The sequence below is a fragment of the Hemiscyllium ocellatum genome, chromosome 1 (assembly GCF_020745735.1).
Source record: "Hemiscyllium ocellatum isolate sHemOce1 chromosome 1, sHemOce1.pat.X.cur, whole genome shotgun sequence".
NCBI lineage: Eukaryota > Metazoa > Chordata > Chondrichthyes > Orectolobiformes > Hemiscylliidae > Hemiscyllium > Hemiscyllium ocellatum.
Genome location: NC_083401.1, coordinates 44,510,250 through 44,532,716, shown reverse-complemented (window position 1 = coordinate 44,532,716; position 22,467 = coordinate 44,510,250). Strand labels below are relative to the sequence as shown.

The following is a 22,467-nucleotide window of genomic DNA, read 5'->3' as shown; positions in this document are numbered from 1 at the left end:
TTCAGTTTGAGCAGCTGTTGGACACAATGAGGAGCATACAGTGGGTAGAGAGTGTGATAGATACTACTTACACTTACACCTACATAGGTGCTCATACCACAGGTTCAGTCAGGTAGATGGGTGACCACCAGGAGAGGTAGGCAGATAGTGTATGAGTCTTCTGAGGCTATTCCCCGCTCTCTAACAGGTATATCGTTTGGCATACTGTTGAGGGGGATAGACCCTCACGGGAGTATAACAGCAGGAGCCAGGCCTGTGGCATCACAACTGGCTCTCCTGTAGAGCACAGTCAGGCAAGATCCAAGAGAACTGGGGGCAAAGACAGGTGTTTCTGTGGCCGCATTCGAGACTCCAGGATGGTGTGTTGTCTCCCTGGTGCCAGGATTGGGGCAGGGTGAGCAGCCAGAGGTCATGGTGCATATTGGTACCAATGGTATAGGTAGAAAGAGGGATGAGGTCCTGCAGATTGAGTACAGGGAGTCAAGAAAGAGGCAGAAGAGCAGGATCTCAATGGCAGTAATTTCTGGGTTACTACCAGAGCCATGTGCTAGTGAGGTATAGGAATAGGAAGATAGGAGAGATGAATGTGTGGCTAAGGAGCTGGTGCAGGACCCAGGGTTGCAGGTTGTGTGATTATTGGGAACTCTTCTGGGGCAGGGTGACCTTACAAGAGGGATAGGTTGCAGGGGAACCAACATCCTCACAGGGAGGTTCACTAGGTGGGTGGCATGGTGGCACAGTGGTTAACACTGCTGCCTCACAGCGCCAGAGACCTGGGTTCAATTCCCGCCTCAGGCGACTGACTGTGTGGAGTTTGCACATTCTCCCCACATTTGTGTGGGTTTCCTCCGGGTGCTCCGGTTTCCTCCCACAGTTCAAAAATGTGCAGGTTAGGTGAATTGGCCATGCTAAATTGCCCGTAGTGTTAGGTAAGGGGCAAATGTAGGGGTAGGGGTATGGGTGGGTTGTGCTTCGGAGGGTTGGTGTGGACTTGTTGGGCCGAAGGGCCTGTTTCCACACTGTAAGTAAGCTAATCTAGGCTGCTTGGCAGAGTTTAAACTAGAGTGGCCAGGGGCGAGGAACCAGAGCAGCAGGTCAGCAAGTGGAGAGATTAAGGGTAAGGTAGCTGTTCAGATCAGAAAGAAAGGACAGGCAGAGACAGTTAATGAACATGATGGTACTAATGGGCTGAAGTGTGTTTATTAATACAAGGAGTATTATAGTTAAGGAAATCAAGCTTAGATCCTGGATGAGTACATGGGACCATGATGTTGTGGCCATTACAGACACTTGGTTGAGAGAGGGACAGGAACTGGCTGCTCAATGTTCCAGGACTGGGTTGCTTTAGACGAGCTAGACAGAAAGATAAAAGTGGTGAAGGAGTTGCATTACTAATCAGGGAGAATGTTATATCTGCACACAGAGAGGACACACTGGAGAGCTCATCCACTGAGACAATATGGGCAGAGCTCAAAAATAAGAGGGGTGCAACCACTCTAATAGGGTTATACTATAAGCCCCCCAACAGCATCCGAGACATTGAGGAAAAATATGTAGGCAGATTATAGAAAGCTGCAATAACAACAGGGTTTTCATAGTGGGTGACTTTAACTTCCCCAATTTTGATTGGGCCTCCCTTAGAGCAAGTGGCTTAGACTAGGCAGAATCTAAGTGCATCCAAGAGGGTTTCTTGAAACAGTATGTGGATAGTCCAAATGGAGGAAGGGCCATACTGGACATTGTCTGGCTAATGAACCTGGCCAGGTGACTGAACCTTTCAGTGGGAGAGCATTTTGGAAACAGTGATCACAACCACTTAGGTTTTAAGATAGCTAAGAATAAGGATAAGTCAGGACCTTGTGGCAAGGTACTAGATTGGGGGAGGGCAAATTACATCAGTATTAGATAGCAGCTGGGGAGTGTTAATTGGAAGCAGCTGTTATCAGTCAAGTCCATATTTGACATGGGGGAATTGTTTAAAGAGGGAGTTTGTGAATTTACTCAAAAGGAAAAAAGAAGCATACGTAAGGTTTAGGAAGCTAAAATGGGACAGGTCCGTGAGGATTGTAAAGAAAGTGGGAAAGAACTCAAGCAGGGAATTAGGAGAGCAAGAAGGAGCCATGAAATGACCTTGATAAGTAGAGTTAAAGAGAATCCCAAGGCATTTTATAGATACATTAAAACAAGAGGGTAACTAGGGAGAAGGTCAAACCACTCATGGATAAAGGAGAGAACTTGTGCTTGGAGGCAAATGATGTGGGTAAGATCCTAACTTTGAATTGATATTCACCCAGGTGAATAATGTGATGTTAGGACAATTCGAGAATAAGAAGAAAGTGTTGTTGGGTCTCTTGAAGAGCATTAAGATGGATAAATCCTGAGTAACTTATTGTATCTACCCCAGGTTATTGAGAGAGACAAGAGAGGAGATTGTTGGAGCCTTGACCGAGATTTCTGTATCCTCGCTAGCCACTGGAGAGGTCCCGGAGGACTGATGAGTAGTTAATGGTGTTCCTTTATTCAAGAAGGGAAATAGGGATAGTCCAGGAAACTATAGACTGGTGAGTCTCACATTGGTAGTTGGAGAGAATTCGTAGGGATAGGATTTCTGTGCATTTGGGAAAGCACGGCCGAATTTAAGGACAGTCAGCATGGCTTTGAGCAGGGAAGATCATGTCTTACTAACTGGATTGAATTATTCAAGGAGGTGGTGAAGGTGATTGATGTGAGAGTGCAGTGGATATTGTTTATATTGATTCTAATAAGGCTTTTGACAAGGTCCCTCATGGTAGGCTCGTGCAGAAGATTAAGATGCACAGGATCCACAGTGACTTGACTGCATGGTTTCAGAATTGGCTTGCCGATAGAAGGTAGAGGGTACTAGTGGAGGTGTTTTTCAGCCTGGAGGTCAGTGACCAGTGGTGTTCTGCGGGGACCTCTACTGTTCGTGATATATGGACGAAAATGTAGATGGGTGGGTTTATACATTTACAGACGATACAAAGATCAGTGGAGTTGTGGATTGTATAGAAGGTTGTTCAGAATATAGATCAGTTGCAGATCAGATATAGATCAGTTGCAGAAATGGCAGGTGAAGTTTAATCCAGGTAAGTGTGCGGTGCTGCCCTTTGGGAGATCAAATGTTAAGGAAAAGTATACAAGTAATGGCAGGACCCTGAACAGCAGTGATGTACAGAGGGATCCTGGTGTTCAAATCCATACCACCCTGAATGTAGCTGCACAAGTAGATAGGGTGGTAAAGAAGGTGTATGGCAAGTTTGTCTTTATTGGTCGAGAATTCAGTCATATTGCAGCTCTATAAGGCTTTGGTTAGACCACACTTAGATTACATTTAGTTCTGGTTGCCACATTATAGGAAGGATTTGGAGGCTTTCGAGAGAGTGCGAAAGAGGTTTACCAGGCTGTTATATGGATCAGAGAGTATGAACTATAAGGAGAGGCTAGAAAAACTCTGGTTGTTTTCTCTGGAGTGGCAGAGGCTGAGGGGTGACTTGATAGAACTCTATAAAATAATGAGGTGCATAGAGACAGTTGACGGTCTGACTCTTTTTCCCAGAATTGACATATCTAATACCAGGACATGCATTTAAGGTGAGTTTAAAGGAGAGGTGAGGGGCAAATATTTTAGAGTGGTAGGTGACTGGAACGTGCTGGCAGGGGTGGTGGTAGAGGCAGATATGATAGGAGCGTTTAAGGGACTTTTAGATAAGCACACAAATATGCAATGACTGGAGAGATACAGACCAAAGGCAGGTAGAAGGGATTAGGTTTAATTTGGCTTCATGCTTGACTCAACATTTTGGGCCGAAGGGCTCGTTCCTGCGTTGTACAGCTCTATGTTCTATGTTTTATGAATCCTAAACACTCAGAGTCATATAACATGGAAACAGACCCTTCACAGAACCATAGAATCATAGAAGCAGGCTATTTCACCCATCAAGATGAGAGTGGTGCTGGAAAAGCACATCAGGTCAGGTAGCATCTGAGGAGCAGGAAAATCGACGTTTTGGCCAAAAGCCCTTCATCAGGAATGATGTCCAAAACGTCGATTTTTTTTTCCTGCTCCTCGGATGCTGCTTGACCTGCTGTGCTTTTCCAGTATCACTCTAAACTTGACTCCGATCTCCAGCATCTGCAGTCCTCTCTTTCACCTATTTCACCCATCAAGTCCATACTGATCCTCTGAACAACTTTCCCACACAGACCCCACTCTCTGACCCTATTCCTGCAACACTGCATTCCCCATGGCTAATCCACTTAACCTACACATCCCTGGACATTATGGGACAATTCAGCACAGCCAATCCACCTAACCTACACATCTTTCAACTGTGGGAGGAAACCAGAGAACCCGGAGGAAAGCCACGCAGATATGAAGTGTACGTGCAAATTCCACACAGTCATGAAGGCTGGAATCGAACCCAGGTCCCTGTCGTTGTGAGGTAGTAGTGCTAACCACAGAGCCACTGTGCTGCCCTTCAGTCCAACTCATCCAAACCAATCAAGTTTCCCAAACTAAACTAGTCCCATTTTCCTGCATTCGGCCCATATCCCTCTAAACCCTTCCTACTGCTGTACCTGTCCAAAAGTCTTTTAAATGTTGTAACTGTCCCTGCATCTACCAATTCCTCTAGTTTGGATGAATATGGGTACAGGGAGTACCTTCAGCTGGAACACCTTGAACTTAGGGTTTTGGAGCTTGAATGGCCACTAGCGGCATGTTGGTGCATGAGGCTGAAAGGTTAGTACACAGCACGCCTCCGCAGGTGGTTACTCTGCAGCGTAAGGTGCATGCAGAGTGGGAATGGATTAGTCAGTCTGGAAGGCAAAGGAAATATAGACTAGCTAAGAGAGAGTGAGATTAGCAAAGCTTAATGGAACATATTTTAATGCAGAGGGCCTGAGGGACAAGCTGAGTGCATAGCTAGACATGTTTGAGTATTAAAGCTATGAGCTAGGCTTGGCTGAAAGACAGGAAGGATTCCTATTTTTAGAGTATTCACATGAGATAGAGAGGGGCTGGAGAGGAGAGACAGCGTGCAATATTGATCAAGAAATCAATTATAACGGTGAAGAGGGATGATATCTTGGAAGAACCATTAAAGGAGGTTGTATGAGTAGAAGTAAAGAAGGCCAGACATGACAAACATGCTAGATGTGTCCTAGGCATCCCCAAATAGTCAAGGAGAATCACAGAAACAAATGCATCACTAAATTTTAGCAGAGTATAAAAATAATGGAATGTGTATTCATGGCAGGGCATTTTAACAACCCACACATTAACTGGAATTAATAACAAAGACCTGCAGGTGCTGAAGATCTGAAACAAAAACAGAAATTGCTGGAGAAACTCAGCAGGGCTGGCAGCATCTGTGAGGAAAACGCAGAGTTAACGTTTTGAGTTCAATTGAAGTACTGTGCGCAGTCCTGGTCACCATATTATGGGAAGAATGTGATTTCACTAGAGAGGGCGCAGAGAAAATATATCACAATGCTGCCTGGATTGGAAGGTTCGAGCATTTAGGAAAGATTGGATGTGCTGGGTTATTTTCCTTGTGATGGGATCTGACAGAAATTTATAAAATTATGAGAGGCATGGATATAGTGGATGGAAAAACACTTTTTTCTGTTAGTAGAGAGGTCAAAAACTGGGGGCACTGATTTTAAGGTAAGAGATGGAGGCTAAGAGGAGAGTTGAAGAGACTTATTTTCCACTCAAGGTATTGGCTTAGTCAGAAACCCTTGTTCCACTTTAGCAGTATTTGGGTGCGTACACTCTCACTCACACACGCAGTCACTCGCTCTCGCAGTCACACTCGCACACACTGTCACCCACGCACACACTGTCACCCACGCACACACTGTCTCACACACACACACACTGTCACACACACACACACACAGTTGTTAAGTACCACATGCATACAGAATTACAGAATTGTTACGGTGCAGAAGACCATTCAGCCCATCCTGTCTACACTGCCTCTTCAAACAGGCATCATTACTGAGTGCCAATCACCTAATTTTTCTCTATGCCTTTGAATACTATTTCTATTCCAAATAATCATCCAATGCCCTCTCGAATGCCTCGAGTGAACCTTCCTCGACCACACTTCCAGCCATTCCAGGTCCTGACTATTCGCTGACAGAAAATTTTTTTTCTTTTGCACATTCTTTTTAAAGTATATGCCCTTTTGCTCTGTGACTTGGACATGTCAGTGTAGGTCTGGGGTGGGCTCCCGTTACTTTTGCGATTGGGAACAACTTCACCTGTCTACTTTATTCAGCTCGCTCATGATACTGAAAACATTTACCGAATTTGCTCTCAGTTCTCTCCCCAGAACAAAAAGCTCTGGAAATTGGAGACCTGAGGATGGCGAGAAAGTAGATCCCCTCAAAGCAGTTTTCTGATCCAGAAGTTCTCAATTCCAAACTGTTTGGACGCCAAATGTCCCCCACCCAGTGAAGTTCAGAAAGGAGGCAAATGGATGGATGCACATGAGTGTGGAGCAGCACTGGCCCACAGATTCGCTGTAGGGCATTCCTGTTCATCCTGACTCCACATCTGGGCAGGTCAAGACTGAGAAAAACTTGCCAGTTGCTACAAAGGCCTACTGCTGGTTGTGCCTCTGTCAAACTGGAAAAACTAGTTGAGAATAAACAGCACAGAATGCTCCCACCTGATTTCTCACAAGTGTTGAAACCAATCCTTCCTTTGCATTTTTAAATTTGATGTGCTGCTTGCAGCAGACATGGAGGTCACTTAAAGTCAACGAGCCTGTATGTGTCCAGCTCAAATCGGACGTAGACCATTGCACACGGAAATTGGCTAATGATGTACTTGACTTGCATCTAAAATTCTCGCCTAAGAATTTCTGGGCATGGTAACTTTACATTGAAGAAAATTACCTGGGGTGGTCCTCTCGCAACCACACAGGAGTCATCCTCGCCAAAGCTGAGCCTGTGGATTCGTTGAGCTGTGCACACTCCCAGGTCCTTCTCTAGCTGATCTAAAGGGAATGTCTGTAGCCCATGAATACTATTAATTCCGAGATACCCAAGTCGCTTGGCAGTTTTTGGACCAATTCCTGGAACACCACGTTAAAACAAAATGGACGAAATTGAAAAGAAAGTTAAATTGCAGAAAGTAACAGTATACAATGTACTCATATCTTACATAAATGTTAATCTGGTACGATTAAGGCCGAGCCTTCATTTAAATACAGATCGACATAATTTATTGGCTCAAATAAATTGCCTTGCTGTGCTTAGGTCAAGGATGAAACCAGGACCAGAAGCAGCAACAGCGCCTGTGACTTCAGGCCCAGACCCGTGCTTTTAGAGTCATAGAGCTGTACAGCACGGAAACAGACTCTTCAGTCCATGCTGACCAGATATCCCAACCTGATCTACTCCCACCTGCCAGTACCCAGCCCATATCCCTCCAAACCCTTCCTATTCAAATACCCATCCAGTTGCCTTTTAAATGTTACAATTGTACCAGCCTCCGCCACTTCCTCTTAGCTCATTACAAACACGCACCACACTCTGCTTGTAAACGTTGCCCCTTAGGTCTCTTTTATATCTTTCTCCACTCACTCTAAACCTATGCCCTCTAGTTCTGGACTCCCTGGCTCCAGGGAAAAGATTTTGGCTATTTACCTATCCATGCCCCTCATGGTTTTAGAAATCTATAAGGTCACCCCTCAGCTTCCGACGCTCCAGGGAAAACAGCTTTAGCCTGTTAAGCCTCTCCCTATAGCTCAAATCATCCAACCCTGGCAACATCCTTGTAAATCTTTTCTGAACCCTTTCAAGTTTCACAACATCTTTCCAATAGGAAGGAGACCAGAGCTGCACGCAATATTCCAAAAGTGGCTTAACCAACATCCTGCACAGCTGCAACATGACCTCCCAACTCCTATAAGCAATACTCTAAGCAATTAAAGAAAACATACCAAACATCATCTTCACTATCCTATCTACCTATGACTATGCTTTCAAGGAGCTATGAACCTGCATTCCAACGTCTTTGTTCAGCAACACTCTCTAGGACCTTACCATTAAGTGTATAAGTCCTGCTAAGATTTGCTTTCCCAAAATGCAGCACCTTGCAGTTATCTAAATTGAACTCCATCTACCACTTCTCAGCCCATTGGCCCATCTGGTCAAGATCCCGTTGTAATCGGAGGTAACCTTTGCTGTTCACTACACCGCCAAATTTGATGTCATCTGCAAAATTACTAACTATACTTCTTAAGCTCACATCCAAATCACTTATATAAATGACCAAAAGTAGTGGACCCAGCACTGATCCTTGTGGCACTCCACTGGTCACAGGCCTCCAGTCTGAAAAACAACCCTCCACCACCATGTTCTTGAAGGACAGTTGTAACCCTTCTAACCTGGAGTCTATTCCTCTCTCTCTGTCACTCTCTCTCTCTCCATCCCTCTCTCTCTGTTCAATTAAATCACTTTTCAGTGGCATGTATACTGTTCTGACATGACTGTTTGGAAACCTCACTATAAGCTCCACCCACGTGGGTTGAACTGAATGTTGCACCTAATAATTCTTGGAACTGAGTGGTTTGGAATGTGAATTTTACACTTGACAGTGAATACTAGCTTGCTCAGAACAAAAGTAATGGATTATTTTATTTGTTCATAGAATGTGGGAATAACTGGTTAGGCCAGGATTATTACCCTCCCCAAACTGCCCACAAGACACTTAAGAGTCAAATACATTGCTGTGGATCATGTGTAGGCCAGACCAGATAAGGATGGCAGATTTTAATTTCCTAAGGGATATTAATGAACTCCATGAGTTTCTACAACACTCAGCATTAGATAGGTGGTAACCATTAGGTTAATGTAGTCATTGTAACGAGGTCAGCCAGGTGGGGCTGTTAACCTGGTATAATCAGGGAACCTTGGCTGACAGATATAAACAGGAGGTTCTGTTCACTCTGAGAGCTGGCTCTGAGGAATCTGGACCACTGTCAACGGTCTCTCCACGTATAAATAAAAGATGACTTAAATAACTTGGTGGCAGGATACCAACATAAGTGGAGTTATTTCAGCTAGCTGTTTATTTATTCCAAGATTTTTGAAATAAATGCAAATTTCACTGTATTATGGTAGGATTTGAACCTATGTTCCCAGAATATTAGCCATGCCTTCTGGAATACTAGCTCCATGACATCATCACAACATGACCACCTCCTCTTGGTTCAAGGAGCTCATCACAACAACGGTCACAAAATAACCATTCCATTTACTTTTTGTCCCTTTCCCACTTTGACCTTTAATTTCTGTCTGCCTTCGAGCTCTCTCTGACCTTTTCTTTTCTTCGACTCGCCCCTCCTCTCTCTCTCTCTCTCTCTCTCAACAACGTAAAACCTATCATACTTCCACCTCTTCTTCCACATCACTAAGATTTCTGAAGAAGTTGAATTGAACTCAAACTACTAACTTTCTTTCGCTCTCCACAGATGCTGCTAGACTTGCTGATTTTCTCCCACACTTTGTTATTATTTTAGATCTCTAAGTTTCAAGCATCTGCGGGATTTTGCTTTTATTTTTGTGGTTGACTCCTATCTGCTGTTTGAAATGGCTTGAGAAACCTTGATGCTGACCTTGTTAGTGACACCCACATCCTGTGGAAGTTTAAAAAAGCTGAAATTCAAATCACCCTCACATTGAATCTGTTGCAACCTGAGCATTGCTGTGTAATCTTGCAATTTTGCACTGCAAGGGCTCAAGCCTGGTTTTGCTCTTCTGTACAGCTCAGCATTTCACCAGAGTTTTATTGTGACATTTTAAAAATGAGACTGGAGTGCACCAGGTATATCAAAATATGTAGATGTAACAAAACACAAGATCTTAGTTACAATTCACATTGACTATTTCCTTCAGTATAATGACTTGCTGTCAAATTAAAACAAGTGTATTTGTAGATGGTTCCCTGCTTGTGAAATTTGCAGAGATGATAGTAAGCTGTAGAGTTGGAAACTCTTACCAGGCACTTGTCTGGGATGCGTTAGGCTTTCCATGCAGTCTTGAATGCTTTCTGGAAGCAATGTTGTTTGTTGGTCTGGTTTGAATGCCCCTGACACCAGTTTGGCCAATAATTTATTGGGTGCAATTCCTGCAGATCCTGTAAGGTTCACCCCGTTGAATATTACTGCTCGCATTTCTGCTGCAATTTGGGATCCGAGAGCCAGCCGGACATGTCTTGCATCAGCAATGTTTAATGCTGTACAGAAATCATTTAGTAAGCAGAGCACGTCATTTTCCCTTTCTCAGCTACAAAACAAGGTAGATAAATATGCTCTACACATTTCCTTTTGATAAAGAGTTCTAAACATATGCAAAATACTGATAAAGTTACTCATAGTTTAAGTGAGGACGTTTTTGATTCTCACTGAGATATGGGGCTTCAATTATGTGGCTAGGGATCACTCACAGTCAACTTCTGATCCCTTGAGATCCTTTACTCATAGTCTCAGAGTCACAGAATCATAAAGCAGAGAAACAGACCCTTTGGTCCAAGTAGTCGATGCCAAACAAAATCCCAAACTACTTTGGCTTGAAATTATAACCAACAACTCCAAGATTTCATTGTAGTTGCCAGCGATACAGAAAATGGAGCTTTGACATGAGATAAAACGGGATGTGATGGCCCAGTGGTATTATGGCTGGACTGCGAATCCAGAGAGGAGAAAGTGAGGACTGCAGATGCTGGAGATCAGAGCTGAAAATGTGTTGCTGGAAAAGCGCAGCAGGTCAGGCAGCATCCAAGGAACAGGAGATTCGGGCATTCAGGAATTCCAAGGAGGGCTTATGCCCAAAGCGTCGAATCTCCTGTTCCTTGGATGCTGCCTGACCTGCTGCGCTTTTCCAGCAACACACTTTCAGCTGCTAATCCAGAGACCCAGGTTAATTTCTGGGACCCAGATTTGCATCCTGCCAAGGCAGAGAGTGGAATTTGAATCAGATAAAAATCTGGAATTAAGGGGCTGATGATGACCATGAAACTGTGTTGATTGTTGGAAAAATCCATCTGTTTCACTAATGTCATTTAAGGAAAGAGACTGCTTTGACCCTTGCATGTCTCCAGACTCTCTGGCATGTGTCTGACTTCTAATTGCCCTCTGGCCTAGACAGTAACATCCTCATCCCATAAATGACGAAAACACAGATAAGGACCCAATGGGGATATTTGAAGATGGCAGATTCAGAAAGAGAAGTGCATGATCCAACAGCAGCAAGAAAGACAAGTAAGCTGGTTGTTGTTTGTGGGGAATGTCTCTTATATTTGGTTCAGGTGACATTACGTTTCATTTACATCCTTTGGTAGCTCAAGAACATATTTAGGATCAGAGCTACAGTACTCAAAAAATGGGTCAGCAAAAATAAAAGCCCTGAAATGATCAGGGAAAGGGTGAAACGTTTAGTGAAAAGTGGTGGTAAGGCAGGATCTAATCAGGGTGTGAGCTGGTGTGGTTTAGGGGCAGATTATGGAGCACAAACTGGTTGAATCCCCAATCCTTTCAAACTTCAGAAGATCAAAGCTGTGTGATGTATTTAACTTTTCTGTTGGAAAGACAAAAGAATTCAAAGTGGGAAGAGTGCACAGCTTTGCCAGTTTTACACAAAGATTTTTACATTTAGATGTTTAGATTTTATTGTCACCATCAGCAGTTGACATGCTTTCCAGAGATTGTGAATGTGGACCAACAATAACATAGAATATAGAACATTACAGCGCAGAACAGGCCCTTCGGCCCTCGATGCTGTGCCGACCTGTGAAATCAATCTGAAGCCTATCTCACCTATACTATTCCATTTTCATCCATATGCCTATCCAATGACCACTTAAATGCCCTTAAAGTTGGCGAGTCTACTACTGTTGCAGGCAGTGCGTTCCATGTCCCTATTACTTTCTGAGTAAAGAAACTACCTCTGACATCTGCCCTATATCTATCATTCCTCAATTTAAAGCTACGTCCCCTCGTGCCAGCTATCACAATCCGAGCCACCACTTCCCATTACTATTCTTGACTGGCCCTAATCCGACTCTAGTCATTCTTTTATTCCTGATATACTTACAGAAAGCTTCAGGGTTTTCCTTGATCCTATCTGCTAATGACTTCTCATGTCCCCTCCTGGCTCTTCTTAACTCAGCTGTGACCTGAACCATGCAGGTAACATGCAGCAATGCTGACGTGTGAGAGAGTGCTGCAGAGGCAAAAGGAAAGCCTCCCTTTTAACCACGGAATAGGGCAGCAGCTTAACTTCAGCAAAGAGGAGGCTAAATATTAGCTTGTACAGCCTTCAGCCTAGACCACAAACAAACTGGCAAAGGTTCCTGATGAGTCTATATGGCATTAATTTTCTTCAGATGGCTTAAACTTTAACTTTCCCATCCTTTGATACAAGTGCAGCAATGATTATTTTAAATTGGTGTAAAGTGTTTTGGGATAGTCTGAAATGGTAAAGGGTGCTAAAAGTATTTTTTTCAATATATTTTGTGTTGATCTTCCTGTAGTTGTATCCCGATGACTTAGATGAATTTCGACTCAGTTTTTATCTCCTGCCAATGGTACAATTCCTCAAATCAACATTGTTCACAGCATCTGAATTTGTTAAAATTACAGCAATAAGAACTTAAGTCTGAAAACTGAGAGCCACTAGAACTTGGGATTCTAATAGGCGGTGATGTAAACTGGAAAAGGACTGTGTTACACCTAGGGATAAGGTTTATGAGGGGGATGGGAGTCATACTGATCATACTCATCCAGAAGAAACATGAGACTCAAGTCAGTCCACCAAAAACTAACCATCCTGCAGAAGCAATACATTGCAGATGGCCCTTCAGTGGGACTAAGTCCCATCCTTGAGAGATGCCAGCCAACTTGATTGGCCAGTAGCAGAACTCAGTAGTAGGAGCTGCAAGTAGACCATGGGATTGTCACAAAGCTGGTCCTTTTTCTAAAAGTTGTTCCTTTTCTCAAGTATACTATATCCTTGGTTTTTCTAGAGGTGCCTCCTCGTCTAAGGTGCCTAGTTTGGTACAGAGATAAAAAAGGATGTTGAGAGACCTTTCTTTATATGTAAATGTATAAACAGGCCAAAGTGGTAATGTTTAATGAAATGGGAGTGATCAGCTCCCCAGCTGAGCAGTTCAGTCCAGAACTTGTTAGGAGTTCAGCTGTGTGAAAACAGTCTGAAAAACTCTCTCTCTCTCCTTCTGCCCTTCTAACTTCAACCTGTAAGCACTTGGTCCATTTTTACTGCTTACGAAGATTTGCTGATTGGAGCTGTGTGTATATTTGCATCAGCATAATTATGTTCAGTTATGTTTAGACTGAGTTCTGTAGAAGTTTGTTATTCTGTTCTTTGTGTTTCATTGTATTTCATTGTGTAATTTGGTGTATAATTTTTTGTCTGTTTCAAAACCTGTTAGTCAACTTAGCTAACTTACTCTGGGTAATTTTCACTGCACACTTACCAAAACAAATTGCAAAGTTATGGTCTGGATTGCCTGCTTAAGAATGTTTTGAGTGGCCTTGCATGGTCCATAACAGACTGGGGGCTCTTTGCGGGATTTTAAACAGTGAGTGGTAGGTGCTAGTGTCTTTATTTTGGATGTTGGTGTGGTTAAGTAGACAAAGCTTGGGATAGTAATGGCTCTTTCTGTCACCAAACATTTTTTTGGAAGTGGATGCAGTGACTTTGGAAGTTTGCATAAGGTGAATAAGACCAAGCTGCAGGAAGTAGCAGACCAGCTGGGATTGGACCTGCCTGCTTCTATGAGGAAAGGAGAGACAATTACAGCAGTAGCTTAGCATTTACCTTGCTGGAGAAGCCATCAGAATCTATAGAGATGACAAGAATTCAATTGCAAATATAGCTGCTTGAGTTAGAAGTGAGAGATCAGGAAAGGGCAGCAGAAATGAAACAGTTTGAGTTATGATGAAAAGTAAAAGAGAGAGCAGCAGAAGAGAGGGGAAAAGAGAGCGGCAGAACAGAGAGCATTTGAACTTCAGAAAGTGAACCTTAAAAATGAAAGTCAGCTTAAAATGATGGATATTAAGGACGAAGGTCACCTTAGTGAGGAAGTAGTGCAAACTCATGTGGAAGAGCAGAGAGTTAACATGGCAAGGCTAGTAGCTAAAGTGGCTGATGGTTCTAAGCTGGTCTATAAAACTCAGTTTGGCTTCTAGAATCAATATCAGTCCATGAGATAGAAATTGGGGCAAAGAAAAATCCTCATGTGGAAAGGGTGAGGTAAATCTCAGTGAAGATCATATGGATAACTTATCACAGGATAAAAAAGAAATCCTTGAGGGGAAGAAAGAGATTAAAAAGCTCTGGTATTTTCATTATAATAAAGGGGACCATATGAAATTACAGTGTTGGTGGGCTAGGAGAAAGCCAGATGTAGGAAACCCACACAAGTCTGGAAGTTTTGTTGAACTCATAACAAAAATGCACAAGGGAAGTAAAACAACTGCCTCAGAGTGTACAAGATGATCAGAGGTTGATTAAGGAGGAAGTGCCAGATCTGCTTAAAAAATATACATGCAAGGGTAAAGTTTACTCACATAGGCCAGGAGCAGTAGATAAGGTTACAATATTAAGGAACACAGTATCTCTTAGTTTGTAATGTTGAAGGATGAGGACATGTGTACTCCTGAGGGACTATTGCCAGAAAAGGTACTGGTAACAGGAATTTTTGGTGCGACAAAAAATGCTCAGTTATGGTAAAGTGAGACTAGCGAGTCAAAAGAAGAGTGGAGAATTTATGGTAGGAGAACTGGACAAACTCTCAGCTCCAGGAATGCAATTTGTCCTTGCAAATGATATAGCTGGTTCATTGATAGGTGTGCTGCCTACTCTAGTTGAAAAGCCAGTGGAGACACAGGCAAATGAAGAAATGAAGGATGTTTATTCAGGAATTTTCCCTGATTGTGTGGTCTCAAGATCACGGAGGCACAAGCTGAAGCTGGAGAATCAGAAGTCACAGATAAGGAAGTTGACATAGCTTTATCAGGGACTATTTTTGATCAGATAAATGGAACAGAGCAGGAGCAACTAGGCAAACATGCAAGTATCTTGGGCTCTGCTAAGCTGATTGAATTACAGCAGAAAGATGAGAAGTTAAAACTGTTATATCAAAAGACATATACAGAGAAGGAGAGTGAATGCATCCCTGTGTGTTGTTACTTAACATATGATGTCTTAATGAAGAAACGGAGACCACCAATCATTCAAGCAGATGAGAAATGGGCAGAGATTCATCAAATTGTTTTGCCAGTTCAGTATAGGACGTGCTGTGAGTGGTGCATGAGCTACCATTTGGACGTCATTTAAGGCTGAGGAAAACACAGGCTAAAATAAAAGACAGTTTTACTGGCCAATACTACACAAAATGTAGTTGAATTTTGCCAGACGTGTCATACATGTCAGCTAATTGGAAAACCACAGGCAGTAATAAAACCTGCACCTTTAAAAGCTATTCCAGCATTTGAAGAACCTTTCACAAGAGTCTTGATTGATTGCGTAGGTCCCCCACCTCAAACAAGAAGTGAGAATAAGTATTTATTACCAATAATGGATGTGTCGACTCAATTTCCAGAGGCAATCCCATTATGCAACATCACAGCTAAAAGGGTTGTAGAAGAATTATTTAAATTTTTTTTGCTAGATACAGAATCCTGTCAGATCAAGGATTAAACTTCACATCCAAACTATTCAAGGAGGTTATGGATAACTTGGGAATAAATTAATTCAAATCGACTGTGTACCACCCAGAATCGCAGGGAGCGATACAGAGATGGCATCAAACAGTAAAGAACATGTTGAAGGCTTATGGTCAGGATTACCCAGATGATTGGGATAAGGGAGTTCCATTTGTATTTTTTCTGATCAGAGATGCACTAAATGAATCAACCAAATTCAGTCTATTTGATTTAATCTCTGGGCATGAAGTAAGAAGACTGTTAGAATTAATAAGTCAGAATTCAGAGACCACCCATTTGGACTACGCGTTAAATTTTGGAAAACGATTAAATCGAGCTGAAGAGTTGGCTAGAAAGCATTTAAAAGTATCACAGCATACAATGAAACAGGAAGCAGATAAGAAATCACAAATTTGCAATTTTGCAGTTGGGATAAGGTATTGGTGTTACTTCCAGTAACAGGTGGGTCTTTAAAAGCAAGGTTTTGTGGACCTTATCAAATCGAGAGGAAATCGAGTGAGGTGAAGTACTTGATAAGGACTCAGACAGGAAAAAGTGTCACAGAGTGTGTCATGTGAATATGCTTTTCTGATTAAGGAATATCCTTATTGGTAAAACCCTCTCAAGTTGGCACAGGTTCAGAAGGAGATAGAGCGCATGCTCCAAGATGGCATAATCAAAATGAGTTAGTGACTGGAGCTCACCCATAGTCATGGTGCCAAAGCCAGATGGTACCCAACAGTTATGTGTGGACTATCACAAAATCAGTGCATTACAAAGACTGATGCATATCCAATTGCATGGTTGGAGGACTGTATTGAAAAAGTAGGACAAGCAACTTCCATTTCTAAGTTGGACCTGCTCAAAGGCTATTGGCAAGTATGTCTGTCAGAGACAGCAAAGACAATTTTGGCTTTCATAACACCCAAATGGACTATATCAGTTCAAAGTCATTCCATTTGGTATGAAAAACGCTCCATTCACATTTTACAGACTAATTAATAAGGTCATTGCTGGGTTATTCAGTTGTGTTGTTTGGCCTGATTGATGGCCTGATGATATTTAGTCAATCATGGAAGGAACATTTACAGCATTTATTGGACTTATTCGATTAACTTCGGATGGCAGGCTTGGTGGTAAACCTAGTTAAAGTGAAATTGCCAAAGCCCAAGTCACCTTCCTTGGCCATGTTATTGGACATGAACAAATGGCCCCATGGGATGCGAAAATGAAAGTAATTATGGAATTTCCCACATCGTCAACGAAAAAAGCAGTACTATGGTTCCTGGGGTTGAGTAGATTTTACCGAAAGTTTGTGCTGAACTTTAGCAGTATCACTGAATTGTTAAAACAGGCCAAGAAGTTTCAGTGGACAGTGGACTGACAAAAGGCATTTGACAGCTTAAAAACTATGTTAACCACTGCCCCAGTATTAGCCACAATGGATTACACAAAGCCTTTCAGGTCTCTCCCTCTCTCTGTTGTGTATATTTGGAATAGCATAATTAAGTCTAGTTTGGATAGACTGAATTCAGTAGGGGTTCCTTACCCTGTTCTTTGCATTTCACTGTGTAATTGTGTGAATAAATTTTTGCTATTTTCAAACCTGGTAGTCAACCTACCTAACTTTCACTGTACACTTACCAAAATGAATTGCAAAGTTATGGTCTGGGTTGCCTGCTTAAGAATGTTTTGAATGGTCTGGCTTAGTCCATAACAGGACGAAGACAGCCGTGGGTACATCCTGGGTTTCAGACAGGATAGGAAAAGAGAACCCAGGGAGGTTGTGAGTGGTGGGTTCTGACGGCCTGGCAGTGACTGACAATGAGTGAGGCTGACATCTTGGAGGATAGGGGAAAAAGCCATGACTCCGATGTCTGCATGGAATCCCATTGAGGATGTAATCCTGTCCCTTCCTCCTTGAGTTTTAAAACGTCTGGTTTAAAAGAAAAAAACTGAACCTACTCTTGCCTCCTGTTTATGCCAACTGTATTATGGCGTAGATAGTGTAATATTTGGGTCAACTGAGTTGTGAACAAACCATTAATATTATTTCAAAAATGTCTGTCAATTTTGGTACCCACCCTTTCACTGTGTTGACCTTGTTTGAGTGGCTGGGAATGTGGTGAGCTTTGTCACCAGTCATATTTTATGTGTCCTGACACCCCCTCCCATCAAAAAAACTTCACGGTTGGAGGGGCTGTAAAATTCAAGTCTACCAATTTGTACATAACACAACAGATCTTGCCGCATTGGTCAGGAAAAGAAAGATCATATGGTTTTAAACAGAAAGGAAGATAATATAAGCTCAAGGTTTGCGTACAGATTTGTTAGCTCGGGTGTTGGTTTCTGTAGTTGTGGGTATGTTTGCCAAGCTGGGGAGTTGATTTGCAGATGTCACCTATCTGTATGACATCTTCAGTTCTTTGGAGCTTCCTGTGAAGTGCTGATGTGTTGCGTTTTCTGAAATTTGGTTCTGTTCCTGCTGCTTCCGGTTGCCAGTTACGGCACTTCATTGTAGTAGCCGTTATATTAGGTCTAGATCTACATGCTTGTTGATGGAGTCTGTGGGTGAATGCCAAGCTTCTAGAAATTCCCTGTCTGTCCTCTGCTGAGCTTGTCCTATGATTGTTCTGTTGTTCCATTTGAATTTGTGGTCCCTGTCATCCGTGTTTATGCAAGGACAGCTGGTTGTGGAGTTTAGTGGCTAGTTGGTGTTTGTGGATGTGGATTGCTAGTTGTCTGCCTCTTTGTCCTAGATAGTATTTTGTGCCATCTTTGCATGGAATCTTCTAAACTACATTTGACTTACATTTGACGGTTATTGGGTCTTTTGTTCTACTCACCAGAACACATGTCCCTACTAGCCGTACACACTGATGACAAGGACCACAAATTCAACTGGGACAACGCAACAATAACATGACAAGCTAAATAGAGGATAGTCAAAGAGTTTCTAGAAGCTTGGCACTCAGCCACACACTCCATGAACAAAGACATTGACCTAGACTTCATATACTAGCCACTACAATGAACAATCAGAACCAGCAACCGGAAGCAGCAGGAATGGAACCAAATAAATTCCAGAAGACACAGTACAGCAGCACTTCACAACTCACCCGAACAAAAAGACCCGATACCCATTATGTGCAAGATTAACGTCATTTACAAGATTTCATGCAAAGACGGTATGAAGCACTATATAAGACAAACAGGCAGACAACTAGCAATCCACATCCACTAACACCAACTAGCCACTAAACGCCATGACCAGCTATCCTTGGTAGTCACACACACAGATGACAATGATCACAAATTCGACTGGAACAACACAATAATCACAAGACAATCTAAACAGAGGACAGCCAGAGAACTTCACAAGGCATGGCACTCATCCATGGGCTGCATTAACATAGGCCTAGACCAAAAACACAAACCATGGCAATGAACAACCAGGAGCGGCAGGAATGGAACCAAGTAAATTCTGGAAGATACAGTATAGCAGCGCTTCACAGGAGGCTCCAAAGCACTGAAGATGTCACCCAGACAGGGGACGAAACGTCTGCAAATCAACTTCCCAGCTCAGTGAACATACCCACAACTACAAGATAAGCTCACACAAATTTTATTCTTCAGCCAAGGTGCCACAACTCTTGTTCAGGGGACAAAGTCCAGTTGATGTTAGGTACACATTGAGCATATTTGTTGAAATCTTATTTGCTTTTCACATTGGAGATGCAGAGCCTTACTTTTCTTTGTTGATTAATTTCAGACACTGTGCATTGTGGCTCTAGCATTTCCCGTTTTTTTGCGCTTTTGAACTGGCTGTCAAGAGATTATCTGGAACAAATTATGTTTGCCTGAAAGTATCTCGTGCCATGAAAGTAAACAATTTTACCAGAGTGTAGTGCTGGAAATATGATGCAGCATTGACAGGAAGTGCACACAGACAGAGCTTTTAAAGATGGGAAGAAAGCAGAGTTAACATTTCGAGTCTGGTGACTCTTCATCAGAGCAGTTGCTGAGTTTCACCAGCAATTTTCTGTTTTGGTTTCAGATCTCCAGCTCTTAGCAGTTCTTTGTTTTATTTCAGTGTTTATAGATGTAATGACAGGCATTAAATTGTAAAGAAAAATGAATAAACTCTGGGATTGACACTTTGAAGAAACATTAGAAAGCTCTTTGAACTTTGATAGACTTAGAAGGCATTAAAAAGTACTGATCCACAGCTGTGCTAGCTCGTGTGTCATACAGTGACAGCATGTTTGTCTTGGCTTGTCCTACGATGGATATGTTTTCCCAGTCGACTAGGACAACACATCCATCCCAAGACAAGCCAAACAGACACAGCACAAGAATTCCTAGAAGCATGGCATTCTAACCGAAACTCTATCAACAAACACATTGACTTGAATCCCATTTACCAAGCCCTGTGAAAAAGAATAGGAAATGACGTCACCACAGCAAATGACCTCACTAACCCAAGGAATCCTAAACACATAAATAGAAAGCGGGCTTCATTCGGAGGCTCCCTGATGATGCCTAGGATGGTGATGAAATGTTTGAAAACGAACCTTCCAGCTCAGCAAGCAAACCTACATCCAGTTTTAGTCTTTCCCACAAAAGGGAACACTCTCCCAGTCCCCAGACTATACAGAGACCCCTCCTGATTCAAAAATACCTATCCTCATTCTTGTAAACACTTGAGAGTAAAGGTCCAATATAAGATAACTCTTTCATTTCAGAAATGATTCAAGTGAACTTTCTCTGAAATGCTTTTTTTAAAAAATTTGTTCACACAATGTGGGCACAGATGACTAGGCCAGCAATTTTTTTGCACATCCCTAAATACCCTGGAGAAGTTAGCAGTGAGCTACCTTCTTAGAAAGTTTCTGTCCTTGGGTTGTAGGGACGCCAACACTGTTATTTGGAAGGGAGTTCCAGAATTTTGATACAGTGACGGTGAAGGGAACGATTACGCAGGTCCAAGTCAGGAGTTTGTGTGGCTTCAAGGGGAACTTCCAGGTCAAGATGTTTCTGCGTAACTGCTACCATTTTCCTTTGGTTGTATGCAATTAGGAATGGGCAATAAATGCTAGGCCTAGCCAGCGATGCCTGAATCCCATGAATGAATCAAAAACAAAATTATTCAAAATCAGAAGACCACAACTGTAAAGGATATTCCAAACATGACTACATCAAGGCCCTGTACAGCCACAGTAAAAAATATCTACTTTGGTATTCCTCCCCAACTAGTTCCTCTTCAGCCCAGAGTAGATGGCTTGGCACCGGGCAGATGACTGAGCCTTCTGGGCATTTCTGGCTTTTAGCTGTGGAGAAGTGGGCGGCACGGTGGCACAGTGGTTAGCACTGCTGCCTCACAGCGCCTGTAGACCCGGGTTCAATTCCCGACTCAGGCGACTGACTGTGTGGAGTTTGCACGTTCTCCCCGTGTCTGCGTGGGTTTCCTCCGGGTGCTCCGGTTTCCTCCCACAGTCCAAAGATGTGCGGGTCAGGTGAATTGGCCAAGCTAAATTGCCCGTAGTGTTAGGTAAGGGGTAAATGTAGGGGTATGGGTGGGTTGCGCTTTGGCGGGTCGGTGTGGACTTGTTGGGCCGAAGGGCCTGTTTCCACACTGTAAGTCTAATCTAATCAAAAAAAAATGTGTTTACCAGCCTCACTCTCCTGCTGCAACATTCCTATTTATTCCCCAACTTGATTGACTTCCTTTACACTGGTGACTCGGCCAGTTTATCCATCTTGCCTCCCCCATTCTCAAGCATACAAGCTGCAGGAACATCAAATCTTTTGGGAAAACTGCAAAGACTGAATTCTTCCACGTCGCCCTTCAGTCCCCCAAAACATCCTCACTTGCAGTCACTCCATCCTGTCTCTTGCCAAATCAGATTACCCTACTCTGAATGATACGAAGTATTGGAAGTGACTTGGTAACTACTTTCTCCCTTCCTAATATTGCACAATGTCTGGAACTCAGCCTCTAACTCAATGCCCATGAGCTGAACCATCGCAAGCTGTAAACACTACCACCATGTTTGCTTTGGTTTACACTGGCTATGGACAGAACACATCACTTGCCCTATTATAATTAGTGTGTTAGATCATTTCTTTTGTCTTCATGTAATTACTAAACCCTATTACTTCTAATACCTTTTACTACTAGGAGTAAATCTTGCCACTACTAATTAAAATCTTCCAATTATTAATAAATTGCATGTGTTTTTAAAGGTAAACAAAATACTCAATCAATCACTTACCTATTTCTGTATGATGCTGCACTGTGGTTTTTCTCAGGTATGTTTTCATAGAATCATAGAATCTCTACAGTGTGGAAACAGGCCCTTTGGTTCATCAAGCCTACACCGACCTTCTGAAGAGTTATCCACCCAGGCCCATTCCCCTACCCTATTACTCTATATTTACCCCTAACCAATGCACCCAACTTCCACATCCCTGAACACTATGGGCAATTTAGCATGGCCAATTCACTTAACCTGCACATCTTTGAATTGTGGGAGGAATCCAGAGCACTCGGAAGACACCCACACAGACACAGGGAGAATGTGCAAACTCCACACAGACAGTCACCCCAGGCTGGAATCGAACTTAGGTCTCCGGCGCCATGAGGCAACAGTGCTATCCACTGAGCCATAGAGCTATACCCTGTTCTGTTTTCTGGACT

General features: G+C 42.8%; 1 protein-coding gene across 1 annotated transcript in view; it reads right to left on the bottom strand.

The window, feature by feature from the left end:
* poli (polymerase (DNA directed) iota) overlaps nucleotides 1-22,467 on the bottom strand; it is a 76,796-nt gene that overhangs the window by 6,959 nt on the left and 47,370 nt on the right. The window contains exons 5-6 of the mRNA XM_060829060.1: nucleotides 10,040-10,276; nucleotides 6,931-7,109 (exon numbers count right to left, since the gene is read on the bottom strand). Of these exons, the coding sequence (XP_060685043.1) occupies nucleotides 6,931-7,109; nucleotides 10,040-10,276 (416 nt within the window). The remainder of the gene's footprint in view (nucleotides 1-6,930; nucleotides 7,110-10,039; nucleotides 10,277-22,467) is intronic.